The 23268-nt window shown below is 47.0% G+C and overlaps 1 protein-coding gene across 1 annotated transcript; it reads right to left on the reverse strand.

Annotated features, from left to right (window-relative positions):
* Positions 1-609: 609 nt before the first annotated feature.
* Positions 610-22390, reverse strand: slc7a5 (solute carrier family 7 member 5). Its single transcript, XM_072386696.1, has 10 exons — positions 21546-22390; positions 19688-19813; positions 11181-11286; positions 10986-11030; positions 10772-10895; positions 9373-9476; positions 9203-9299; positions 8907-9056; positions 3170-3347; positions 610-2160 (listed from the first exon to the last, which is right to left on the reverse strand). The coding sequence occupies exons 1-10, from the start codon at positions 22117-22119 to the stop codon at positions 2105-2107; spliced, it is 1560 nt and encodes a 519-aa protein (XP_072242797.1). The 5' UTR covers positions 22120-22390; the 3' UTR covers positions 610-2104.
* Positions 22391-23268: the final 878 nt, after the last annotated feature.

Here is a 23268-nt window from a genome sequence, read left to right on the forward strand (position 1 = left end):
TACATGCCTCTGTGTCCTCATTTCTATCCCTTAGCCTCCCACTTTAAAAACATTTCCTTGGTCTCAGGCTCAGTCAGAGTCGAACACGACAGACCAAACCTTGTTTTAACTCCCTGTTACTCCTTAAAGGATCGTTCATGCAGGCTTGTGGCACACGTGGAGGTGCAAAGGTAAAGAATTTTCTGAGGAAAGCATCTAAACTTGTATTAAAATGTCTTTAATCTTTGCTGGTTTCCTCGGTGGTTCTCAGATATTTTCGCTCGTCTTCCCCAATTATGCAATGACTTTTCTGTCCTCAAGGGGGCAGCTTATTTAACCCTTTTTATTCCCATTTATCCCTCCAGCAGACCTGGAGCAACATTAGCCTTCATGGAACATTGTGTTTCCTGTTTTCGGCTGTTCTGCAGGTTTTATTTCAGCTATCTTTGCCTCACTGCTCATTCGGCAGCGACTTTAAGCATCGATGAGGTTGATGAGAGCGGAGAGGGGGAGTTACGAACCGAAACAATGAGCTGAAAGACTCTAAAGTGTTCGGTCGGGCAGGAACGTTTTGGTCTTTCACAGAAATAATGAAAAGATGATAAAAGCAAACACAAAAGAACTCAAGAGTGGAAAAAAAACCTCAAAATTTATTGTAAAGCACTTTCCACAAAATACCCTGTAAACAAATCAGAGCAACTAATGACAATAAACATAAAGGTATTCTAGAAATAAATAAATAAACTTTCTACAGTCTTACTCGGGTTAGTTTCCATCGGCTGTCGCGACGGCTGGAGCGTTAGAAAGGTGCTACCTCTAAAACATACACATTAACCCCTCCTGCTCGCTCTACACGACGACTTTTGGTCCGTTGACAGGAGGGCGGTCGGCGTTAATACTACAGAACTATTTCCTGTCCTAACTGTCGCTGTTTGTGACGTGAAAACGATTCCTTTCCTCACCTCCTTCACTCACATCTCAGGCGAGGAGGTGAGGAAAGGAATCAAAGTGCTACAAACTGAGAAATGAGAAGAGGGAATAAACATGTCAACATCTTTGACTTCTCAGCCACCTCCACCCACACGAAGGATCCCAAAACACTACAAAAAACAGTGAATATAAGACCTAAATGTTAGAAAAAACATCTGTGAACATGTGTTTGAAGACCAGAGCCGAACCTCCTCCACAGTCACACACCTGTGCAGGTATATACCCACAATCCCGTGCGCTCATTGTCATCTGAAACACTAACTCTGTGTGATGGAGGTATAACTCTGGGATCCAGACTCAGTAACAAAACATATCGATCAACACAGACACAAAATGGGATCACTGACCCAGATAATAATCAATAATCAGCAGAAAAGTAACACGTTTTAACCCACTTTTCACTCTCCTCCTCTTGGTGTCTGCTCTGTCAACTCGACCTCATGACGATCTAAGAGCTTTGCTTTAATCTGCACGGTGACGTCAGCAGATTGCATGTTAATTAGAGAAAAAAGGGCTTTAAACAGGCCAGAAAAATATAAAAAAATGGCTTCATTTACTGACCTGCATTAAAGTAACACAAAGGAGCAAGGCCACATGTGATGGAGCACATCTGTCTCATACGCAACCTTCATTCAAGCCCTCACATCCACCCACTGCCTACAGCAGCGTCTCAACAGCGAGGGATGACGTCATGAGCGTCGTAGCGGCCGGCACGCCACGCCGGCGAGCAACAACACCTGCAACACAAGGCTTTAACGCAAACCTGCTGAAGAACTGATGGCCGGAGGCCAAACGTCAGTCCTCGAGAATGTTTTAGTCCAGCTTCTGGAGAGTCAAAGCCGACTTTTCACATGAAAACAGTAAAAAACAACAACACTGCATACAGAACTACAAATGATAGTGCCCACAATTAACAACCCAAACGTATCAGTAACATGAGAACAAACAGTTAACGACAGCAAAGACACGGTGGCTTCGTCAGGTCCGAATCAGCCCTCTGCAGACAGGCCGCGCACGTGTGTGTGTGTGTGTGTGTGTGTGTGGGTGAGAGGTCAAGCTTCATCAGTTGTGATGTCAGAGCCCTGAAGTCACAGTCGGTGGAGTCTGTTCGGCTCGGGCAAAAGGCGAGCGGCTCCTAGGACTCCTGCGGCACCACCTCCATCACCTTCTGACACATGGCTGTGGTCGAATCTGCAAAACAGACACAGACTGTCACTCCGGGTCGGATTAACGGCTAAATTACAGTAAAACTGAGTTATTCAGCTCATGTAGACACCTTAATCTGACTAAAAACGGATCGGATTAAGACCCCAAGATAACTCGATCCAAACGTGCACTGAACGTGCACGTAGGCGACAGTGGATCGGATCGAGCGTTCTGCGCATGCTCCAGATTCTTCCCGCGATCGTCACCCGGAAGTGGAAGGAGACGATGTTCCTGTTGTTGTCGTCAGAAAGAAACAAACAACGCGATGGAGAACGCGCCGCTGTGCATCGTCTGTGCCATAACCAGCTCATCACAGATGGAGAGGGACGCAGCTTCATCTCGCTCTGCGTTCGCCATCTTTCTGAATGCCTGAGTTTGTTGTTGTTGGTGGTGAAGACGCCAACAGGAAGTGGCTCTATTAGCGATAGCTGAAATGGGGACAGCGCCACCTATCGTACCGGGGTGTGACATGCTTTGTGCCAGTGATTCCATTCATTCACCGCCATATATCCAAGGATAATTACCCTCAGATAAGGAGCAGAACCCAACTGTAGCTGTAATCCAGTTAATCTCATCATGTTGAGTGTTACAGTCCAACCACATCTCTGATCAAAATATTCAACAAAGAAGACTCAGCCAGAATCCTCCATCAGACAGGAGCGGGACAACGTTCCAAAGCTCCAGCAGCTGGTCTCCTCGGGTCCAGATGTTTGCAGATGTTGCTAAAAGAAGCGGGGATGCTACACAGTGGGAAACATGGAGCTGTCCCTACTTTGGAACTCAAGATGAGCTGATATTTTTCATGAAATTGTAGTCAAAAGTCAGTTTAGAATCACCAGTTCCCCCAAAATGCATGTGTTAGGATGCTGGGAGGAACCCGGAGAACCCGGGGAGAACCTGGGGAGAACCCGGGGGGAACCTGGGGAGAACCTGTGGAGAACCCCCGCATACAAACACATCAGTTACAGAATCATCATTTCATCCACAGACTCACAGATTCCGTGCAGAAGCCACTTGGGTTTGGTCTGCCACCACACGCCGATCAGGTAGACGGGCACTCCGGTGCCGATGATGCCGAAGCCGATGGCGCACTCCACCGGAGTCTTCCAGAAAGACACGATGATGAGGAAGAGGCAGGCCAGGACGAAGCTCACCGGCAGCAGGATGTTCACCTGCAGGGGAGATGGGAGGGTTTAACCGAGAGGGTCATCGTCTTCCCTTTTATCAGAGGAATAACATTTAGGGACTAAGGTTCAATTACTTTCTCACAGACACACATCACATCAGAAAGAAACTAAGTGAAACCTGCCACTTATTTCCTTTTACATTTGGCTCAAAACTGAAATGTGCTCGCAGCGATGCTGTGGCGTAAATGATGCCATAATTATGCAAAAAGATCGTGGTGAAGGTCACGCTGCTGCTGGTGAAGGTCACGCTGCTGCTGGTGAAGGTCACACTGCTGCTGGTAAAGGTCACGCTGCTGCTGGTGAAGGTCACGCTGCTGCTGGTGAAGGTCACACTGCTGCTGGTGAAGGTCACGCTGCTGCTGGTGCTGCTGGTAAAGGTCACGCTGCTGCTGGTGAAGGTCACACTGCTGCTGGTGAAGGTCACGCCTCTGCTGGTGAAGGTCACGCTGCTGCTGGTGAAGGTCACGCTGCTGCTGGTGAAGGTCACGCTGCTGCTGGTAAAGGTCACGCTGCTGCTGGTGCTGCTGGTGAAGGTCACGCTGCTGGTGAAGGTCACGCCGCTGGTGCTGCTGGTGAAGGTCACGCTGCTGCTGGTGAAGGTCACGCTGCTGCTGGTGAAGGTCACGCTGCTGCTGGTGAAGGTCACACTGCTGCTGGTAAAGGTCACGCTGCTGCTGGTGCTGCTGGTGAAGGTCACGCTGCTGCTGGTGAAGGTCACGCTGCTGGTGAAGGTCACGCCGCTGGTGCTGCTGGTGAAGGTCACGCTGCTGCTGGTGAAGGTCACGCTGCTGCTGGTGCTGCTGGTAAAGGTCACGCTGCTGCTGGTGAAGGTCACGCTGCTGGTGAAGGTCACGCTGCTGCTGGTGCTGCTGGTAAAGGTCACGCTGCTGCTGGTGAAGGTCACGCTGCTGCTGGTGCTGCTGGTAAAGGTCACGCTGCTGCTGGTGAAGGTCACGCTGCTGCTGGTGCTGCTGGTGAAGGTCACGCTGCTGCTGGTGAAGGTCACACTGCTGCTGGTGAAGGTCACGCTGCTGCTGGTGCTGCTGGTGAAGGTCACACTTCTGCTGGTGAATGTCACACTGCTGCTGGTGAAGGTCATGCTGCTGCTGGTAAAGGTCACGCCGCTGCTGGTGCTGCTGGTAAAGGTCACGCTGCTGCTGGTGCTGCTGGTAAAGGTCACGCCGCTGCTGGTGCTGCTGGTAAAGGTCACGCTGCTGCTGGTGCTGCTGGTGAAGGTCACGCTGCTGCTGGTGCTGCTGGTGAAGGTCACGCTGCTGCTGGTGAAGGTCACGCCGCTGCTGGTGCTGCTGGTAAAGGTCACGCTGCTGCTGGTGCTGCTGGTGAAGGTCACGCTGCTGCTGGTGCTGCTGGTGAAGGTCACGCTGCTGCTGGTGAAGGTCACGCTGCTGCTGGTGCTGCTGGTGAAGGTCACGCTGCTGCTGGTGAAGGTCACGCTGCTGCTGGTGCTGCTGGTGAAGGTCACGCTGCTGCTGGTGCTGCTGGTAAAGGTCACGCTGCTGCTGGTGAAGGTCACGCTGCTGCTGGTGAAGGTCACACTGCTGCTGGTGAAGGTCACACTGCTGCTGGTGCTGCTGGTAAAGGTCACGCTGCTGCTGGTGCTGCTGGTGAAGGTCACGCTGCTGCTGGTGAAGGTCACACTGCAGCTGGTGAAGGTCACGCTGCTGCTGGTGCTGCTGGTGAAGGTCACGCTGCTGCTGGTGAAGGTCACGCCGCTGCTGGTGAAGGTCACGCTGCTGCTGGTGAAGGTCACGCTGCTGCTGGTGCTGCTGGTGAAGGTCACGCCGCTGCTGGTGAAGGTCACGCTGCTGCTGGTGAAGGTCACGCCGCTGCTGGTGAAGGTCACGCCGCTGCTGGTGAAGGTCACGCTGCTGGTGAAGGTCACGCCGCTGCTGACACTTTAAAGCCCAACAGAGGAACAGAAATCTTGCTCCAGGCTCTCTGTTTGCTGCTTTTTGTTCTGTTGAAGCTGTGTTGACAGAAAAGCTTATCTCTGGCGAGAGTTTAACAGCAGCCACAAACACGTCTTTAAGTGGATTGTTTGTCATTAGTTCTTAGAAACCCAAAGAAATGTCAAACCTCACAGTGTCAGTGGAAAAGAACGGTTTTCTGTGGCTGCAAACTATTTCAAGTGCCTCAGTGAGCGTCCCAGTTTGGTTTGGATGAACTCAGCTGACCTGCAGAGAGCCGTGAAAGCAGCCCATTTAAGGCTTTTGGAATGAGCTGAAACACCGACTGCGAGTCAGGCCTCGCTGGACATCTTCTGTCGCCAACTTGTTTGAATTCCAGCAGGAACCCGGGGCACATATGGTAATAAAGGCGTTACTAACGGCGTTATTTCTGTCAGTAACAAGTAATCTTACTGAGATGTGAAGCGGCGCGTTGCTACAATTTGGTTGAATGAAGCGCAAAGCGTCAGGTTTTGGCCACACATCAGCTGCCAGGGAGAGCGGGGGGGTTGGGATGATGCTGATTGGCTGGGTGGGCGGATCACGCTCTGACCGCCAAACACAACAATGGCGACGAGCCAGGGGAATCAAACGGTAGCGTCCTCAAACTGGAATTACCGGAAATACTTCTCAATCGTTTAATCAAAGGCAGAAATGTTTCTGTAACATGCAGCTACGCCCAAGAAAAAAAGACTTTCTACACATGCTGACGCCATGCCCAGATATATAAATATAAATGTTCTGTTTATTGTAGGCTTAGACAGCTGGGGGACCTCATCTGTCACACCTTTCCTCACTTTGCTCTCTTTTTCCCCCTGTTTAATTTCTCAAATGATTTTATGTCCATGTGACATTATTGTGGTTATTAACTTGTGTTTCCCTGTTCCAACAGGTATCCTTTGAATGGTGTTATGGTGTTTTTCCCCCCTCTTTTCCCTCTTTTCTGTCTTCTCAAACCCCAGCTGGTCCAGGCGGATGGCCACCCTTCCTGGTTCTGGTTCTGCCAGAGGTTTCTTCCTGGTTCTGGTTCTGCCAGACGTTTCTTCCTGTTAAAAGGGAGTCGTTCCTTTCCACAGTCCCTCAGGCTCAGGACGGGAGATTGGACTGAAGACAAGTTTCGGTGCAATCTGTTGGTTTCCTTAGCTCGGATATTATTTTTTGAATTGGCTCCATATGAATTCAATGGATTATGATTACAATGAATTGAATTCCAATTGGCTTGAATTGGACTATATTACTTAAGTGCCTTGAGATGACAATTGTTGTAATCTGGCGCTATATAAATAAAATTGAATTGAATTGAATTATTGTGCAGCAGGAATGAAATACAGTTCCACAGATTTGCATCACTTAATGGGCAGATTTGTCCCTTTGTCCCTTTGTTTCTTAATTTTGCACTTGAATTTAATTTTATATCTTTATATCTTTTTATTTCTATGCATTTCATATGACAGGCTGCAGTCTACTGAGTTCAAATAAATAAATAAATAAATAAATACTGTTTATAGTGTTTTTATTCTTCAGTCAGTTAATATGAGCATCTTTTACGTTAAAGATGTTATAGAACATGAAAAATGACGTCACAGTCACTTTGCTGAGTAACTAATTACTCTTACAAAGAGGTAAATGAGTTACTAACTCAATTACTTTGTGGGAGAAGTCATTTGTAACTGAAACTAATGACTTTTTTAAAGAAAGATGACCAGCACTGCATGACAGTCCAAGAACACACAGTGAGTCAGAGAAAACAGTTAAACACAGGCTGATCTCAGGCTAACGAGTCGTTACTTAAGAGCCCGACAGCAGGAGGAACAGGATAAGACTTTGTGCGGCTCTTCATCTGACAAAAAGGAGACTGATGGATTCCCAGAGTTAGTGAGAAATGTTCAGGACTCCACATACTTTTACCCGAGTGTACTGAATGTAAACCGCTGTTAATCAGCTCAGTTACTGACGCTCAGTGTCTCCGCTGCAGTGAAATGTGCGACTCTGGCAGCTCTCTGCAAATCTGTTGAGCAACAGGAATGTGACAGTCAAAGAAAAGAGGAAGAAATAGAGTGGGAGGCGAATGGAGAGAGATGGAGGTCAGCAGAGACAGTGTCACTACTGTCCCACCACTCAGACGCTGAGCTGCAGCAACACGTCCGCCTGCCTCGCCGCTTCATGACACACGACGCCGTGCACAGGATTCAGAGGCTCTGTGGAGCCACAACAGTCTTCTGTGCTTTGGGGAGTCCTGCAGCGACGGGATCAGTCAGGAGGCACCTTCACAGTCATCTTTTAGGGCAACTTTCAACCAAGATTCCAGCCAAAGGTCAACTACTAACAGGGTGGAGAGTTTCAGAAAAGGGAAGCAAATCCCGTAAATGTGCAGGTAAAAGCAGACGGGGGTCCTCACAACACCAGTAACACACACACACACACACACACACGGCTCCCCGGAGGGCACCGACACCAGCTGACGAACATCCAGCTCTGCTTCTGTTCTTTAATCAACGATCTGTCTCCATTCAGCCGAGAGCCGCTGAATGGATCTTTGTTGCTCGCATGAGACAAAGAAACATTTTGCGCTGCCAAAGCCAACAGAAGTGGGAGACAATGGTGTCAAAGACCAAAGGACGGTTTAACGTCCACTGAAGCCCTGTGTCCACGTCCCTGTAGGAAGCCTCGCTTCCTCGCAGATAATCCCAGCATCGGGTCGGCCGCGGGCGCCATTCCTGAAACATCCCATAGTTAAGCTGCTATAGGCCCAGACTGCTGGGGGACCTCATCTGTCACACCTCTCCTCACTTTGCTCTCTTTTTCCCTGTTTAATTTCTCAAATGATTTTATGTCCATGTGACATTATTGTGGTTATTAACTTGTGTTTCCCTGTTCCAGCAGGTATCCTTTGAATGGTGTTATGGTGTTTTCCCTCCTCTTTTCCCTCTTTTCTGTCTTCCCAAACCCCAGCTGGTTGAGGCGGATGGTCACCCTTCCTGAGTCTGGTTCTGCCAGAGGTTTCTTCCTGAGTCTGGTTCTGCCAGAGGATTCTTCCTGAGTCTGGTTCTGCCAGAGGATTCTTCCTGGTTCTGGTTCTGCCACAGGTTTCTTCCTGGTTCTGGTTCTGCCAGAGGTTTCTTCCTGAGTCTGGTTCTGCCAGAGGTTTCTTCCTGGTTCTGGTTCTGCCAGAGGATTCTTCCTGGTTCTGGTTCTGCCACAGGTTTCTTCCTGGTTCTGGTTCTGCCAGAGGTTTCTTCCTGGTTCTGCCAGAGGTTTCTTCCTGGTTCTGGTTCTGCCAGAGGTTTCTTCCTGTTAAAGGGAGTCGTTCCTTTCCACAGTCCCTCAGGCTCAGGACGGGAGATTGGACTGAAGACAAGTTTCGGTCCAATCTGTTGGTTTCCTTAGCTAGGATATAAATTTTTTAATTGGCTCTATATGAATTAATTGGATTATGATTACAATGAATTGAATTCCAATTGGCTTGAATTGGACTATATTACTTAAGTGCCTTGAGATGACAATTGTTGTAATCTGGCGCTTTATAAATAAAATTGAATTAAATTCAAGAGCAGCGCGAACATCAAACGTTACTCACTTTGATTGGTCTCTCCATCTCGGGCTTCTTATAACGGAGCCACATCATCCCAACGATCGCCATGGCGATGCAGAGCCAGTTGAAGAAGCTGAAGAAGTTTATGACGGAGAAGATGTCGTTGGAGAAGGCGTAGAGCAGCGTCATCAAACACTGGAGGGAACAGAAGCCGTTAGCGGTGCAACACAGACAAAAACACTCCGACAGGCGGTCTGTGACATGCATTTAGTATCAAGGTCTCATCATTACTCATTTTAAAAAGTCATTAAAACAATCTCTGTGCTCTGGAGAGTGCTCACAGTGAATATAAGCGAGGGCAGCGGGGTCAGCAGGGTGGGGTGGATCATGGACAGCAGGCTGGGCAGGTGACCCTCCCGGGAACCCACGTAGAACAACCTGTTTCAGGAGGTCAACTGTCAGTTTGGCACGATGTTTTCTTGCTTTCCTGAAGCTGTACAGATGCTTTTACCTGGATGATGTGAACAGAGACCCGTTAACCGACCCGAAGCAGGACAGACCCACAAACACGGGGATGATCCACGCCATGGGGCCCAGGTGGCGGTTTCCAAAGTCCTGCACACACATCAGATGATGATCAGAGTAGCATTCATTGTTTACTTGCCTGTAAATGTTGCAGCAACTGCACAAAAATCTTCTTTTTATTTGTTTCGCGTCACTTTAAAAGGCGGTTAAAAGCAGCAAATCCACAGATGGCCTATGAACCAGCAGCTGTTACGTTTGAGGGTCCTGGAAAAGTCCCAGAAGGATTCTTTTCTGCGTCTCATCTTGCAGTGGGTTCTGCTTTGTCTCACGGTGAGGTCTGCATGTCCTCTGCGCCACAGATTGAGCATCATGCTGCTCGCGTTGTGACATCAGCGTTTGTGCAGCCTCAGCTGTGGCTGCAGCCGAGTCTGCGCCAAAGAATTTAAAAAGGAAACTCGATGAAGCTCTAATGGAGACTGAAGCCTTGGGATAAAGCCTCTCACTGTCTGCATTCAGTGCTCTGTGTGTTGGTCCTAACAGTTCTGGCTTTGTAAAGGGTGCAAAGACGGCGATGTGCAGCGACACTTTTGCTGGTTGAGTTACTTCTTTTGGGCTTTGTGGCCTTTATTTGACAGAGGATGGACAGAAAAGGGGGGAGAGAGTGGCAGAAGAGCACCAATCAGCCACAACAGCAGCCAAAGTCTGAACCACGGCCATATAAAGACTCAAGATTCTTTATTATCTTTCCAGACCACACAGCAGCCGATCAGCACAGAATGAAACAGCGTTTCTCTGAGCCAATGGGGATGCAGCAGCAATCATTTCACAGCAATAGCCCTAAAAAGGACAAATAAACACTTACAGACTCCTGCACCATTCACCTGATGGCTAAAGAGCAAACGAATACATCCAGTAACAGTTAAACACGTCACATCCAGCTCGAGCTTTATTTGAATGAGCCGACATGGATCCTTAAATAAAGCTCCTCCCTGTGTCTGTATCTGTGCTGTTTCTCTTATTGCAGCCGGACTGAACCGACACATTAACCCTCCGGGGTCTGAGCCATCTGATCACCTCAGACCTCAGAGGGTTAACTGCACATTTGGATCAGAGGGAAAAATAAAAAGCCTCGACTCTGGCCAATCAGGATCTGTGTTAACTCCTTCAAATTCGACTCATTTCTACCAAGTTTGTGCAGGAAAGGAGCATCAGATTCACTGAGATCTTATTGTTCTGTGCTTTCAGATTTAGAAACATTCAGTTTAAAATGTGACAGCGAGCTTGTAATCAGAGTGATGGAAAAGGATTTTAAAGTGGCCGCAGCAGTCAGATAAAGGAGGAGGAGGAAGAAGTGGAGGATTTTTCTCCAGCCGCTCAGCACTCACCACGGCGACAGCCTCCGAGCCGAGCATCTCTTCGGGGGAGAGCGTGGTGAAATACGCCAGGTTGGTGAGAACGTACACCACTGTCACGATGGGCAGGGAGATGATGATAGCTCGGGGAAGGTTTCTGACGATGACACAGACAGTAACACACTTTCTATCTGTCTCCTGCAAACAAGTCATGGTTTTAACTTTCAGAAACAATGGTGCAGCTTACTTGAAAGGCTCAATCATCTCCTCTGTGACAAAATTCAAGTAATTCCTGGAAGCAGAAGAGTAAAACACACATTTTATCTTGCAGAACTGCTCTGAATATGTCTAAGAATAAAAAGTGGGAGTATTTGGGGGAGACTTAATCAATAATTCACTTTCAGTCAGTCTGATCAAAGAGGCGGGTCCATATTTGACTCACCAGCCACCATACGCGAACAGACCGCTGTAGAGCGCCAGCCCGATGTTGCCAAACTCATAATTTGACCCCTTGAAGGAATTTTCTGGAAGTAGTCTGTCTGTGTCACCTGGAAACAAAAAAAGAAAACTAACTGGATTCAGACCAGAAAGAAGCTCCAAACCTTCCTCTGCAGCCGGGTTTAACATCCCGGAGCCGTGAAAGTGGTTCTGATGCGACTTCGATCAGCAGAGAGGACAAATACTCAGCTAAATTTGAACGATACTTTTTTCCATACTGATTTTATAATATCAATTCTAACAAAAAGGAAATTACATTAGACATAACAGTAAAAATCTTCAGTTTTATTTGTCAGCTCAGTATTCTTCCAATCCAAGCAGTCGTTGAAAAGGCCTGAAAATGGGCTTTTCACCTTTCACTTTTCAACCAAATGTAGATGTTGTTTGGACGCATACCACGACGTCTTTTCAATGTCATTTCAACTCATTTTCGCTGGATGGGATGCAAACAGGTGACAGGTTGGTGTCTAACACTATCCTACACACTGAGGATACGCAGAGAGGACAAATATTCAGCTAAATTTGTCTCAGCGGAGGACTGAGGAGGCTGAGATGCCAGTAAGAGGCCCAGACTGGCTCACAGCACTCAGACGAGACACCAGTCTGTTTTGAAGCCTTGATTAAAGGAACATTTCAGTTTATTTTGACTTGCCAGGAATATTTCCCTCTAACATATCTGCTGTGGCTTCCTGGGTCATGACTCTGTCGGCTCCAACTCTGCCCAAACATGTAGAATTTTAATCATTAATAATAGCTGCAGACATACACACTTAACTTTGACATTAACGTTTTTTCTTGTCTAAGTCATGCTGAATGTTATCAGCGAGGCAAGAAAATGTTGCAAACACTCTCGAGCCTGTTTATCTGTTGTTTATCTGTTGTTTATCTGTTGTATCTGTCTCCAGTTTTCCCCTGGCGTGAACCAACTGTCGGCGCTGGCAGCACGGCACGGCGGGCCGGGCTTTAAACGTCGGTATTTCATCTCAGTTGCTTGGCCGTTATAAGGATTTAGGAGGTTTGTTTCTCTGACCTCCAGGTTTCTGCTGGTTTGAGGGACTCTGTGCCACATTCCTGCTCCCCTCAGCATTCACGGACATTCTCAGACATGGTGACGGTCACTAAACCAACAGCTCCTGGCAGTGTTGGTACAGCGAGGGTTCGCCCTAAGCCGGCGCGCGGCGTGGGAAACAGCCGGGTACTGTGGCGTCGAACGGACTGACTCAGCGCTGTTTTATCAGACAGGCGTGTTATCGCAGTGTTTCCCCACCTGGCCAGCGCTGTTAGTGAGGCCCGGTTACCATGACAACTTCAGGGTGATGCTGCATTTCCAAAACATATCGAAGGAAACACTTTGCAATAGCAAACTTTAAAGATGTCTTTGTTTAGCTCGCAGTGGCACAGATACACGTTTTAAATGGATCAGGGTTTTAGAAGAGTCAATTAGTCATTGGATAATTAAAAATGACCGAATAGTTTATGTGACCGAGCCAAATACGGGACGACAGGAGGAGGAGGAGGATTCTGCAGGCTTTTAGAGTGAACTTAACCGACTGGAAACAGAAGACCAACTGATGGGGACCGAAGGTTCAACTTCAACTTGAAACAAACGCCACGAAATGATCCGACAGCGCACAGCAGAAGATCAGGAGTCCATGTACAGAGGGAGTAATGAGGGCGGAGAAACCCGGCTGGGCAGTCAGCAAAGCTGCCCGGGTGGCAAAGAGGAAATAAAAGAACAGACATGAAACTCAAAATGTAAACAGGAAGCAAGGAAACGGAACCCAGAAACTGAAATCTAACGAGAATATAAAACACTGAAACTAAGAAACACAGACCGAAGTCTATCTTCCCTTCTTTCACCAGCACATGCTAGTAATGTTACACAACGAGGTGAACAAACCACGCTGTTTCCAACCGCCATGAGATAAGAGTTTATATAAATATCATCACACTCCAGCGAGACTCAGTGGAATTTAACTAATGAGCAGCAACTGTGAAATCATTCTGGGTTAAAGTCGTGGTGGTCTTTAGTTTCCGGTGTGGGACGGATTCCTGGAAGAAGTGCCAAGACCACCGAGACGACTCCAGGATCTGTTTATGATTCGTTCGTTCTTCAAGAGTTCCACAAACAAGCTGAAATGGGCAAAAATGGCGACTTAAGATCATAAACTAACACTTTGTTTAAAACAACAACCAGTTAAAGGCAAAGGCATGACACGGATTAGCTCTACTCATAAGTCTGAGTTAAATGAAGCTGTGCTTCTCTTAATGTGCAGCGGGAGGACTTGACAGATGTTGAGAGTGAGCTTTTCCACGATGCTTTTACTGATGTAGAAGTTTAGCTTTGACTAATTTATGTCACTATGAGGCAGATGCAGAATAAGAAGGTGATAAGAGAGAAATCGACAACATAGACCTTCCCTGGGAAACAGCAGATTTCTCTTCCAAACAGTGCGGGCGGCCGATAGATTGAGAAAACAGGAGCTAATCTGATTATGTGCTCTCTAATCTGAGACACCAGCGGACTCTGACCGCACAGCTCCATCAAAACACATGCAGAAATGGTTCTACTGCAAGAAAACTCGCCTGACACAGTTATGAGCTGAACTGTAAACACAGTGTGTGTCTGCACAGGTGCTCAAGTGATGCTTTCAAAGGTTCAAGTGTGCAAGTATCCGTGTGGCAGACTACACATCCCCCATCTGATTCATTCCACCTTCTATAACCACAAGAAACTGTCAAATAAAGGAAAGAAATATCTGGGATTACAGCTTCTGCAGTGAACCATTCCTGAAGAACCAATCAGGACGGAGAGCTGCGACAGCCGCTAGGAGTGCACGTCTGTGTTGATATAATCCCAACCACGCAGCTAGCCTTCCATAAACAGTTATTAGAGGCAGCGCGATGACAAAGGCAGGCGGTAAAGGTTTAAAAAGGACTAAAATTACAGATGACTAGAATTAAACTTCATGTTTCAACAACAAGCCAAAACGGTTCGACTTATGTGGATTATGATCCGCTGGGGAATGAAAGGTGTGAGCAAAGAAACAGAGCAGTTAGAGCTCATGTTTGTTATTTACTGCAGTCGGCTGAATCCAGTTTGATCCACTGGAGCTGAGTGAAAAGAGACAAAAGGTTCAGGTAGAAGAACTTCTGCACATTTTAATGCATCTTCAGACGCTTTCAGACGCACTAAAACAAGGCTCCATATGTCATGACGCATAGTTTGAAACAGGCTTTGCTGTTAAGGTGATTTTACTAATCTGATGCGGGTCGTATATCCGTCTGAAAGGATCCTACGAACACTCTAAATCACTGTTTCTTTTAGTTTAGATTATATGCATGCAATAAGATAACTAACTAACCTAAACTACAAACAAAGCCATCAGTGTGATGTGGAAGCACCTGTTTCGGCTTCGTTTTTAAATGAAGGAATCGGTCTTTTATCCTCATTCCAGTCTCCTGTGACACTTGATGTCTTACTCTGCATATCCACCCTGACAGCACATCTAAAATGTTCACTTTAGCTGTCTGATAAAGCTTCTATTGCTGTTTTTGATTCATGTTTGAAAGAAACGGTGAACAGAAACAATCAAAAAATGTCCCTAATGTGCACAAATAATGTGTACACCTACACCTGTTTCGAAGTAGACTTGATGCACATTAGAGGGAATAGAAACTATTTGGGGAATCTCTCTGGCATGTTAAAGACTGAAATGACATGACTCAGCAGCTGTTTGTGGTTCCAGGTATGGTAAAATAACCCCAGAGCACTTTATTGGATGTCCACCGCAGTTGTTGTTTTTTACTCTCAAGGTTTAACTCCAGTTAGGACAACTACTTCTTCTACTGAATCAAGACAGCTAGCAGCGAAGCCCATTCCTCCACCCTGTGGGGACACCACACAGCCTTGTTTAGCCTCTTCAAACCAATCAATGGAAACCTTACTTTTTATTCATTTAATTGTTTTTTTGTGTCTGTTCAAAAAGATCGCTTCAGATTTGCTCCACTAGTTCCAGTTCAAAATTTTTCTATACTGGTACCAACACCGATACCTTCACGTCAATACCGGTTCCTGAGCTATACTTTTTTCTATACCAATTTTATAATATCAATTCTAACGAAAAGGAAATTACATTAGACATAACAGTAAAAAAACTCAGTATTCATAATTTCCAGAGCAAAACGGTTCCCACCGAACTCCAGACGCCATTTGGACGTTGGTTTTTGGGCTAAATCTGGTCGGTCCCTCATAGTCTTGATTTAGTCCAGAAATAGTCTGGCCTGAAAATGGGCTTTTCACCTTTCACTTTTCAACCAAATGTAGATGTTGTTTGGACGCATACCACGACGTCTTTTCAATGTCTTCTCAACTAATTTTCGCTGGATGGGATGCAAACAGCTGCCAGGTTGGTGTCTAACACTATCCTACACACTGAGGATACTTTTCACTCAGCAGTTTTCCTTCAGAAACATCAACATTTCTGCTTTCTGCAGTATTAAGCTGCAGTAACATTGAGATTACTGCCGGATTTCGCTGAACGTTACCTGTTATAATCCCACACCCTGCGCCGTCCTCAGTGCTCTCAGATGAAGCCGAGTCCAGAGGTGGGGGTTTTGAATGATGCCGCTCGGCTCTGTGGCCACAGGCTGACTGCTGAGAGGAGGATGGCTGCGGTCCGACCTTCTTCCAGTCAAACACGGAGCAACTTTCTGCTCTTTAATCAATTTTGTGCAGGTCAAATAGTTCATTAAAGTAGTCGTGTTGCTGGCCTTAGCAGCGAGGACTTTTTGGCACATGTTGCATCGCGCACTGTTGGCATCGGTCTTGGTGAAATGGAGCCACGCTTTAGACCTCGGTGGCATCGTTTAACCGGTTCCCAACGCAGATGCACGTGGACCCGTCTGTGGGCGTAACCACATGTTCCTGCATCAAAGTGTGACGTTAATACAGCCAATCGAATCAGTTCTTGATCACTTGATTAATCTCTGGGGGCCCAAACTTGGCCCTGAAAGACGAGGCATGTTTTGATGCTCGGTGCTACCGAAACATTTCGGTCGGTGCCTTAAAAGAACCGAGGTTCGGTACCCAGCCCGAGTCGCCAGTCACTTGGTTTGATGCGAATAAACTATGTTTCCCACGGCTGGAAAAGACAGAAAGGTTTCCGATAACCAGAAACAGATCTTTGATAAAGGAGAGACAAACAAAACCAACCTCCCTGGCTAAATAAAAGACATCTCCCGGAGTCCTTTTTGTGTTGTTAGCAGGTGTTTAACATGTTTATTCCTGGTAGGAGGACACAGCTAATCTATTTTTAGATGGTAAACATTGACAGAAACATGGTTAACATCGGTTATATTTACACCAGGTGCTGTTTAAGGACTTATTTTAATTTCTCCTCTGGCCTCTTGCTGCTCATCTGCCAAAGCAACCCACCTCCTCACCTTCCCTCCCTCCTGACCTCCCTTTCAAACAATTCCACCCACAGTTGTGCCCACCAGTCAGCTGATCTGAGCCCTGTGACCCCCCCACCTCTGCACAAACTGTCCCTTCATTCAGCAGGCAGAGTGTCTTGGTTTGGTGTTGGATCGCAGAAAACAGAAAGTTGACCTACTTCTGAGAAAACATGCAGAAGTTAATTGAACTTCACAACAAGAATTTGACAGAGTAATGGCAACTGTTAAGGGACATGTATAAATCATAAGCAGCTCCCTTCAAAAGTGTGTTAACAGCATGTTCTCAGGTTGAGATTTTGCTTTGTTTTGAGCTAAATTCTTACTTTGGAGGAGACTGTAACTAAAAGAAAGCACATTCAGTCAAAAAGGACTTTTAAATGCTTTCAACACTTAAATCCTTCTTGTTTTTTTATCTTAATGTCTCAATCTCTTTAACAATCTCTTTTTGACAGTTGGGTAAATTTATCAGTTTGGTGTTACAGTTCTAGTTAAACTGCTGAACCCTACAGCATGACTAGAGTTAATGTGCGGTGTTGGTTTCGAGGTGAAGGGGTCATATTTGGGCTCAGAGCTCCAGGCATCTATCTTTAAAAAGTAAGATGTTGCAGTTTAGAACCTCATCTGTAAAACCTGCTTGTTGAAATCTCTTTTAGAGGGTTTGCCTCACCGTGTTTTTTCTTCCTCCGCTGCTGTTGTGACTTAATGTTTAAACTCTCTGAGATGGAGTTCAGGAGCAGACAGGAAGGGAAGCAGCCACGGGGGGCACGAGGCTACCTGTTCGAAGGCTTTTCCATCAACAGAACGATAGCAGAGACGTATTAAGTCACCTCTGATATTTAGTATCAGTGAACCGATGGACCAGCCGACACAACCATCCTCCAGGGGGCACTGTCTGATTCCTTCAGTCTAATTCATATCAAAACACTTTCACCGTTTCAGATTACAGTGAATCGGACACAAGCTGCCTGTTCCTTGAACTTTTTGTGCAGACTTTGTAGCTGCTAATGAGCAGAAATCCAAATGAAAGGGGCTGTGTTCTGTATTAAAGCCATTGTGTGCTTCTCCTGTCTTTGGCTGCACTTCACAACATCCTGCAGCCGTGATGAGAGTTCGGCTCGACTCCAGGAAGCTCTCAGTTTGGGGGTAAAATCATGTTGGAACGCCAGCACAAACTCAAAGATGTAAAAGGTTTATGGGTCTGTGTCTGTAGTTAAACCTACACTGGACTACTTCTAACTGACTTTAGAGGAAGCGTGTTTCTGCATTCAAGCCAAATAATTAAAAAAGTTAAGAAAAAGATCCGTGACTGAGGCTGTTATGATGTAAGAGGTGTGAGGGAGCCAGCAGTCTGCTCCCAGAACGAAAGTAACCGCCTCATGATTCACATTGTGTGACACACCGAACCACAACAGCTGGAGTATTTCCTGCCAGGTCTTCATCTGCTGAGGTTATGCTGTTGTGCATGCAAAGAAGCAGAGTAAGCTGCTGAATGTCTGCTGAGTATTGTGTGCCAACGGACATCTGATGCCACCTGTGCTGAAACAACTTAAAGGGGAACTCTGGTATTTTTAAACCTGGACCTTATTTGAATGAACGAACGTGTACTATAGCTCTGTTAGCTCATAGTGGATGAAGTGGTCCCAGTAGAGTGCCTGTGTAGAAATCCCTCCGTTAGCTCTCCTATAGCTGCAAGTAGCCACATAACAGCAGCTATGAGCTAACAGAGCTATAGCACACGTTCATTCATTCATTCTTCTTAAAGTATTGGTGAAATAAAGACAGATAATGCCTTATTTAGAGGCTGCATCGTCTAAGCCCCGTTCACTCCGTTATATGGATCTCCAGTTATCTAAATATCTCCCGAAGGACGCAGACTTTCACCAAACTGTTCTCTGTGAGTAGATGAACGTATTTCATGTCAGAAATAAGGTCCAGGTTCCCCTTTAAGGCTTATTTTCACTCATCTTAAAGAAACAAGATCTAAAAGACAAAAGACTGTAGCTTAGCAAAAAAACATTAAACCGTCCTCGACCTCGTCTCCATCAGACGTCCAAAATCTATGTCCAAAAATGTATGGGAAATATCCAAAAAGGGTGAGGTTTGCCCTGGAACTCGAGTCTCTTGGATGCAGTATGTGATGCCAATTTCACGCCTGTGTGACAGCAGTCAGTCAGGTTCAGCCCAGTGTCTGTCACGCCTCTCTGTGCTTTATGAGTTCAACCTGGCTATCCAACCCTGTCCCTGCACACATGAACAGGAGCGGAATCAAGTTATCAACCAAAGTATGTGCATCCTGCTGCCTCTAACCTCCTCTGTGGGAGGTCATGGTGCATGGAATCCAGCTGAGTTCACTGCTCAGACGCTGTCTTTCAGCTACTTTAACGGTGATTCTGTGGTTATAAAATCAGGATTTTATCAGAGCAGAGCGACAGTCTGGAAACGCTTTAACACATAGTCTTAATGGGCTGATTTTAGTCCCAGTTTCTGAAAAAAGAATCATAAAAATATATGAATGAAACTGTTTTTACTGAAAGATGCAGAAAGATGGACGTTTGGAGCCTGAACAGAGCAGCTGGGACCAGCTGGGTGTTTCCATGGTTATCAGGGTGCCTTATTCAGGCTTTGGGAAGCTCAGTTTCATACTATCTGGATCAGACTAACATGTGCAGATTCAGCATCTTAAAATTAAATTAATGAGTTGGGGGTGTTAATTTGACTGTATTGCAGGTTTGCAGAAATGTTCATAACTGAGAACTGTGGGGATACATGTTAATTACATATAATAACAATAACAAAAATAACAAAATAATCTCAGAACATACATAAAAAAACGTTTAAATGGACTGAAACGACATTCTATGGAAGAATCACCTTGAATTCCACATTTCGCTGTTCATCTTTGTTTACTTTAACCTTTAAAGGTGTGTTGGCGAGGCCGTTTGAGGTGTTCGCGATTCAGAAAAGTGCACAAGCAGAAAAGCGTGTGTGTGGTACCTTTGCCGATCTCAACAAAGCCGATTATGATGATGAGCCCGAGCGCCAGAAGCTTGGCGGCGGCGAAGAAGTCCTGCACTCTGGTGGCCGCCTTCACGCTGTAGCAGTTCACGAATGTCAGCAGGACTGCAGAGCAGGAGAGACACAAACACAGGGAGGCATGAAGCGGCAGCAGCCCTCCACCACCCACACGGCTTCTTACGCTGTTTTTACTCCAAACACACCAGCTGAACGGCACCGTGTCTGCAGCCTGTAGGACTCTGAAACAGAGGGTTTATAACAGGAACAAACCTCTCCCTGCAGGTAGTTTCTATGCACTATGTGAAGAACATGATGTCACACGCTTTGGTGAAGTCGTATTATTTAGAGTAAATGTGCTGTTGAACACGAGCTGGACACTGGACTCACTCGTTGGCGTTTGGTGGCTTTTGTAATGACAGTTTGTTAGGGAGAGGGTCGAGGACCCTTGTGTGATTGAAAAAGCTGAATAAATTGTGCGTTTTGCCTCAGAGATCCGTGGGGACAGTGTGTGCCTGTGCATGTATTCCTCACAACAGAAGAATTCAGAGATGGAAAACAAATTCTTGGGGGAATAAAATCCTCCCCTCCTGTCAGTCCTGAAATGCATGTACACTGCTGCTATATGCACCCTCCTGCACACACACACACACTGAAGAGGCCCCAAAACCCCAGAGCCCATTAAAAGTGATTAACTAAAGCAGCAGGTCCCTTCAAATCTCCTGAATCAGGTCGGTACCACAACAGATAGACAAGGCAGCACAATGAGGCTCTATGCAAGCGGGCCCAAGACAAAGGGAAAGAGGCAGCGTACAGTGGAGGGCTGGACACACACTTCTGGCAGCCAAACTAGCACACAAACGCATAAAACCTGGACAAAACCTAAGCAGACACACACACTCTGATCTGAATCACACAAAGTCCTGAAGAAGCGAGACAACAACCTGCAGAAAGGCAGACGTATGGAGCTGCATGTGTGGCTCTCAGACCGTTCACACACACACACACCGAAGCAGCCAGAACACACATAACTGAGCCTGTTGGTCCACATCATGTGGTCTCAGTGAAGATTAGGTACCAGAGTTACACACACTTCTTTCTGCACATGCATAACCAGAGACAGTGTGTGTGGGGCGGTCAAATGCATCGTGTACAAGCAGAGACTGGTGCTAACTGGCTGAGGCAGCTAGTAATCCAGAGTTAATCTCATTAAGGGTCAAACACAACGTGCAAAGCAGACGGTGTGTTTGTGAGACCAGTTACCAGACTGAAGATGAACAGGCAGATTAGAGCCAAAATCAATCTATTACACGGTTATCTGTCACTTTGGTTAACTTCTGTCTTTATAAACCAGTTAAAATACAAGAATTACGTTTTTTATTCCATTTTCAACTCATTTTACATTTAGAGCTCTTAAAAAGACCTTTTAAGAGTTTGAAATACACATAATTTTAATTATTTAAATCTACCAACTCAATACTGCATTCAAACTGTCTGTTTTGAGCCCATTTTTCCATCTTTGTTGCCTCTAAAGTTACAGAAAATGACTTGAATCTTAACAAGAAACACGACGTTCTGTAAACATTAAAAACCCTGAAAGCGTGGCTTTAAGGAAGTGGAAAAAACTCTTCCTCTGCACCGCAGCTGATGTAACCACGCGCCACTTTTCACCATTGAAACTGCGCGCGAGGACACTGTACTTGTCTCAGCGCGTGCGGTTGGAATTGATGGCAGCCCACGTGCGTGCTTGCATCTGACAGGTACACTTACGGAAGTGACTTCCGTAAGGTTGCATCATCCCCAGCGGCTCTGCTCGGCTCGGTTCGGTTCGGATACTCACGGATGCAGAGGCAGGCCACCAGCTTGGCCCCGTTCTCCGGCACCGGACACACGGGGAAAATGGGCTTCAGGAGGTAGGTGGCGAACACGTAGGCGACGATGTACTGCGAGGACGGCCGGATGATGAGCAACTCGATCCAGAGTTTGAGGAAAGCCGGCAGGGAGCCGTACACCTCCAGGATGTAGGCATAGTCCCCCCCGGACTTGGTGATGGTGGTGCCCAGCTCCGCGTAGCAGAGGGCTCCCACCGTGGAGAAGACCCCGCACACCGACCACACGATCAGGGACAGACCCACCGAGCCCGCCTCCCTCACCACTCCGGTCGGCGTGACGAAGATGCCGGAGCCGATGATGGTGCCCACGATGATGGCCACGCCGTTGACCAGGGTGATGGTCCTCTTCAGGGCGACCCCATCCTCTCCTCCCACCGCCGCGGGACCGGCGCTGGGGCTCCCGGCGTCTCCTCCCGGTGTTCCGGCCGGGCTGGAGCCCGAGGACAGCATCCTCTCCGTCACCTGCTTCTCCTCCTCCCGGTCCACCGAAGAATTTGAGTTTCTCTTCTTTAACGCTGACATCGCTGGCAGAGTCGTTTCCTCTTTCTTCTTCGTCTTCTTCTTCTTCTTCTTCTTCCTCACTCGGAGCTTCCCGTGTCGTCGCCTCTCTCAGTCCGGGGAGAGGTCTGATGCTCAGGCCGGGTTCAGCCACGAGGGTCCGCGGTGTGTGTGTGTGAGTGATGGTGTGAGTCAGAGCGGCGTGGCTTTCTCGTTTCTTTCAATGTACAAAGAGGCTGAGGAATCCGGCATGACGTCCCTCCTCCGCCGAAGGACAGCCCCTGAGTTCAGCCCGCTGATAGAAACGCTTTTGTTCTTTCCCGCACTCTAGCGGCGGAGCTCCGGTACTACTCCCGCGCGCCTCAGCATCCGCCCGCGCCCTGAATTTCGAGGTACCAGACCCCCTTTGGGACATGTGTGAAACAACAAGGAAACACCGGCGTTAAAGTACAGCAGGGAGAAGAACTGCAGCGAGGAAATCAGGGTGTTTCTTCAGGGAAACACTCAAACCAGCCGGACTGGTTTTATGCTACACACCTGTGGGTGTAGATCTACACACCTGTGGGTGTAGATCTGTGAATACAGATCCTCAAACTATTGCTCAAGTCAGTGTTTGGTCCCGTCTGAGTCATAACTCTGCCGCAAACACTTCACACCATTCTCACACCTTCAAAGTGAAAAACCTGAATATTAATGAGGTGTTTCCGGTTCTAATACAGACATGATTTCATAGATAAGAATGACTATGATCATAAAACTATAAATACATTCAAAGGGATCTTGCCAATTCCACAAATTCTTCTGAAATTTACACCGAATATCCACAAAACTACAGAAAATTCAAAACATCCATTTTCTTTCCTCATTTAATCCAACTGAGGGAAGCAAAGGGGGCGGAGCCTATCCCAGCTGCCACCCTGACGGGTCACCAGCCCATCACAGGGCCACACATAGACAAACAAGCATCCACCTCACGCTCACTGCCTTAGAGTCACCAGGTAACCCAACAGGCATGTTTTGGGGTGGTGGGAGGAACCCGGGGAGAACAGAAAGGCTCCGGCCGGGATTCAAGGAACCTTCTTCTTCTGCATCACCGCACAAGCTTGTTCGAAAGCTGAATATTTTACTGTAATCACATTTATAAAGTAAAATTTTACTTGGTCCCTCCACAGA

This window comes from Leuresthes tenuis, unplaced genomic scaffold (assembly GCF_036924035.1).
Source record: "Leuresthes tenuis unplaced genomic scaffold, fLeuTen1.0.hap1 SCAF_5, whole genome shotgun sequence".
Classification (NCBI taxonomy): Eukaryota; Metazoa; Chordata; class Actinopteri; order Atheriniformes; family Atherinopsidae; genus Leuresthes; species Leuresthes tenuis.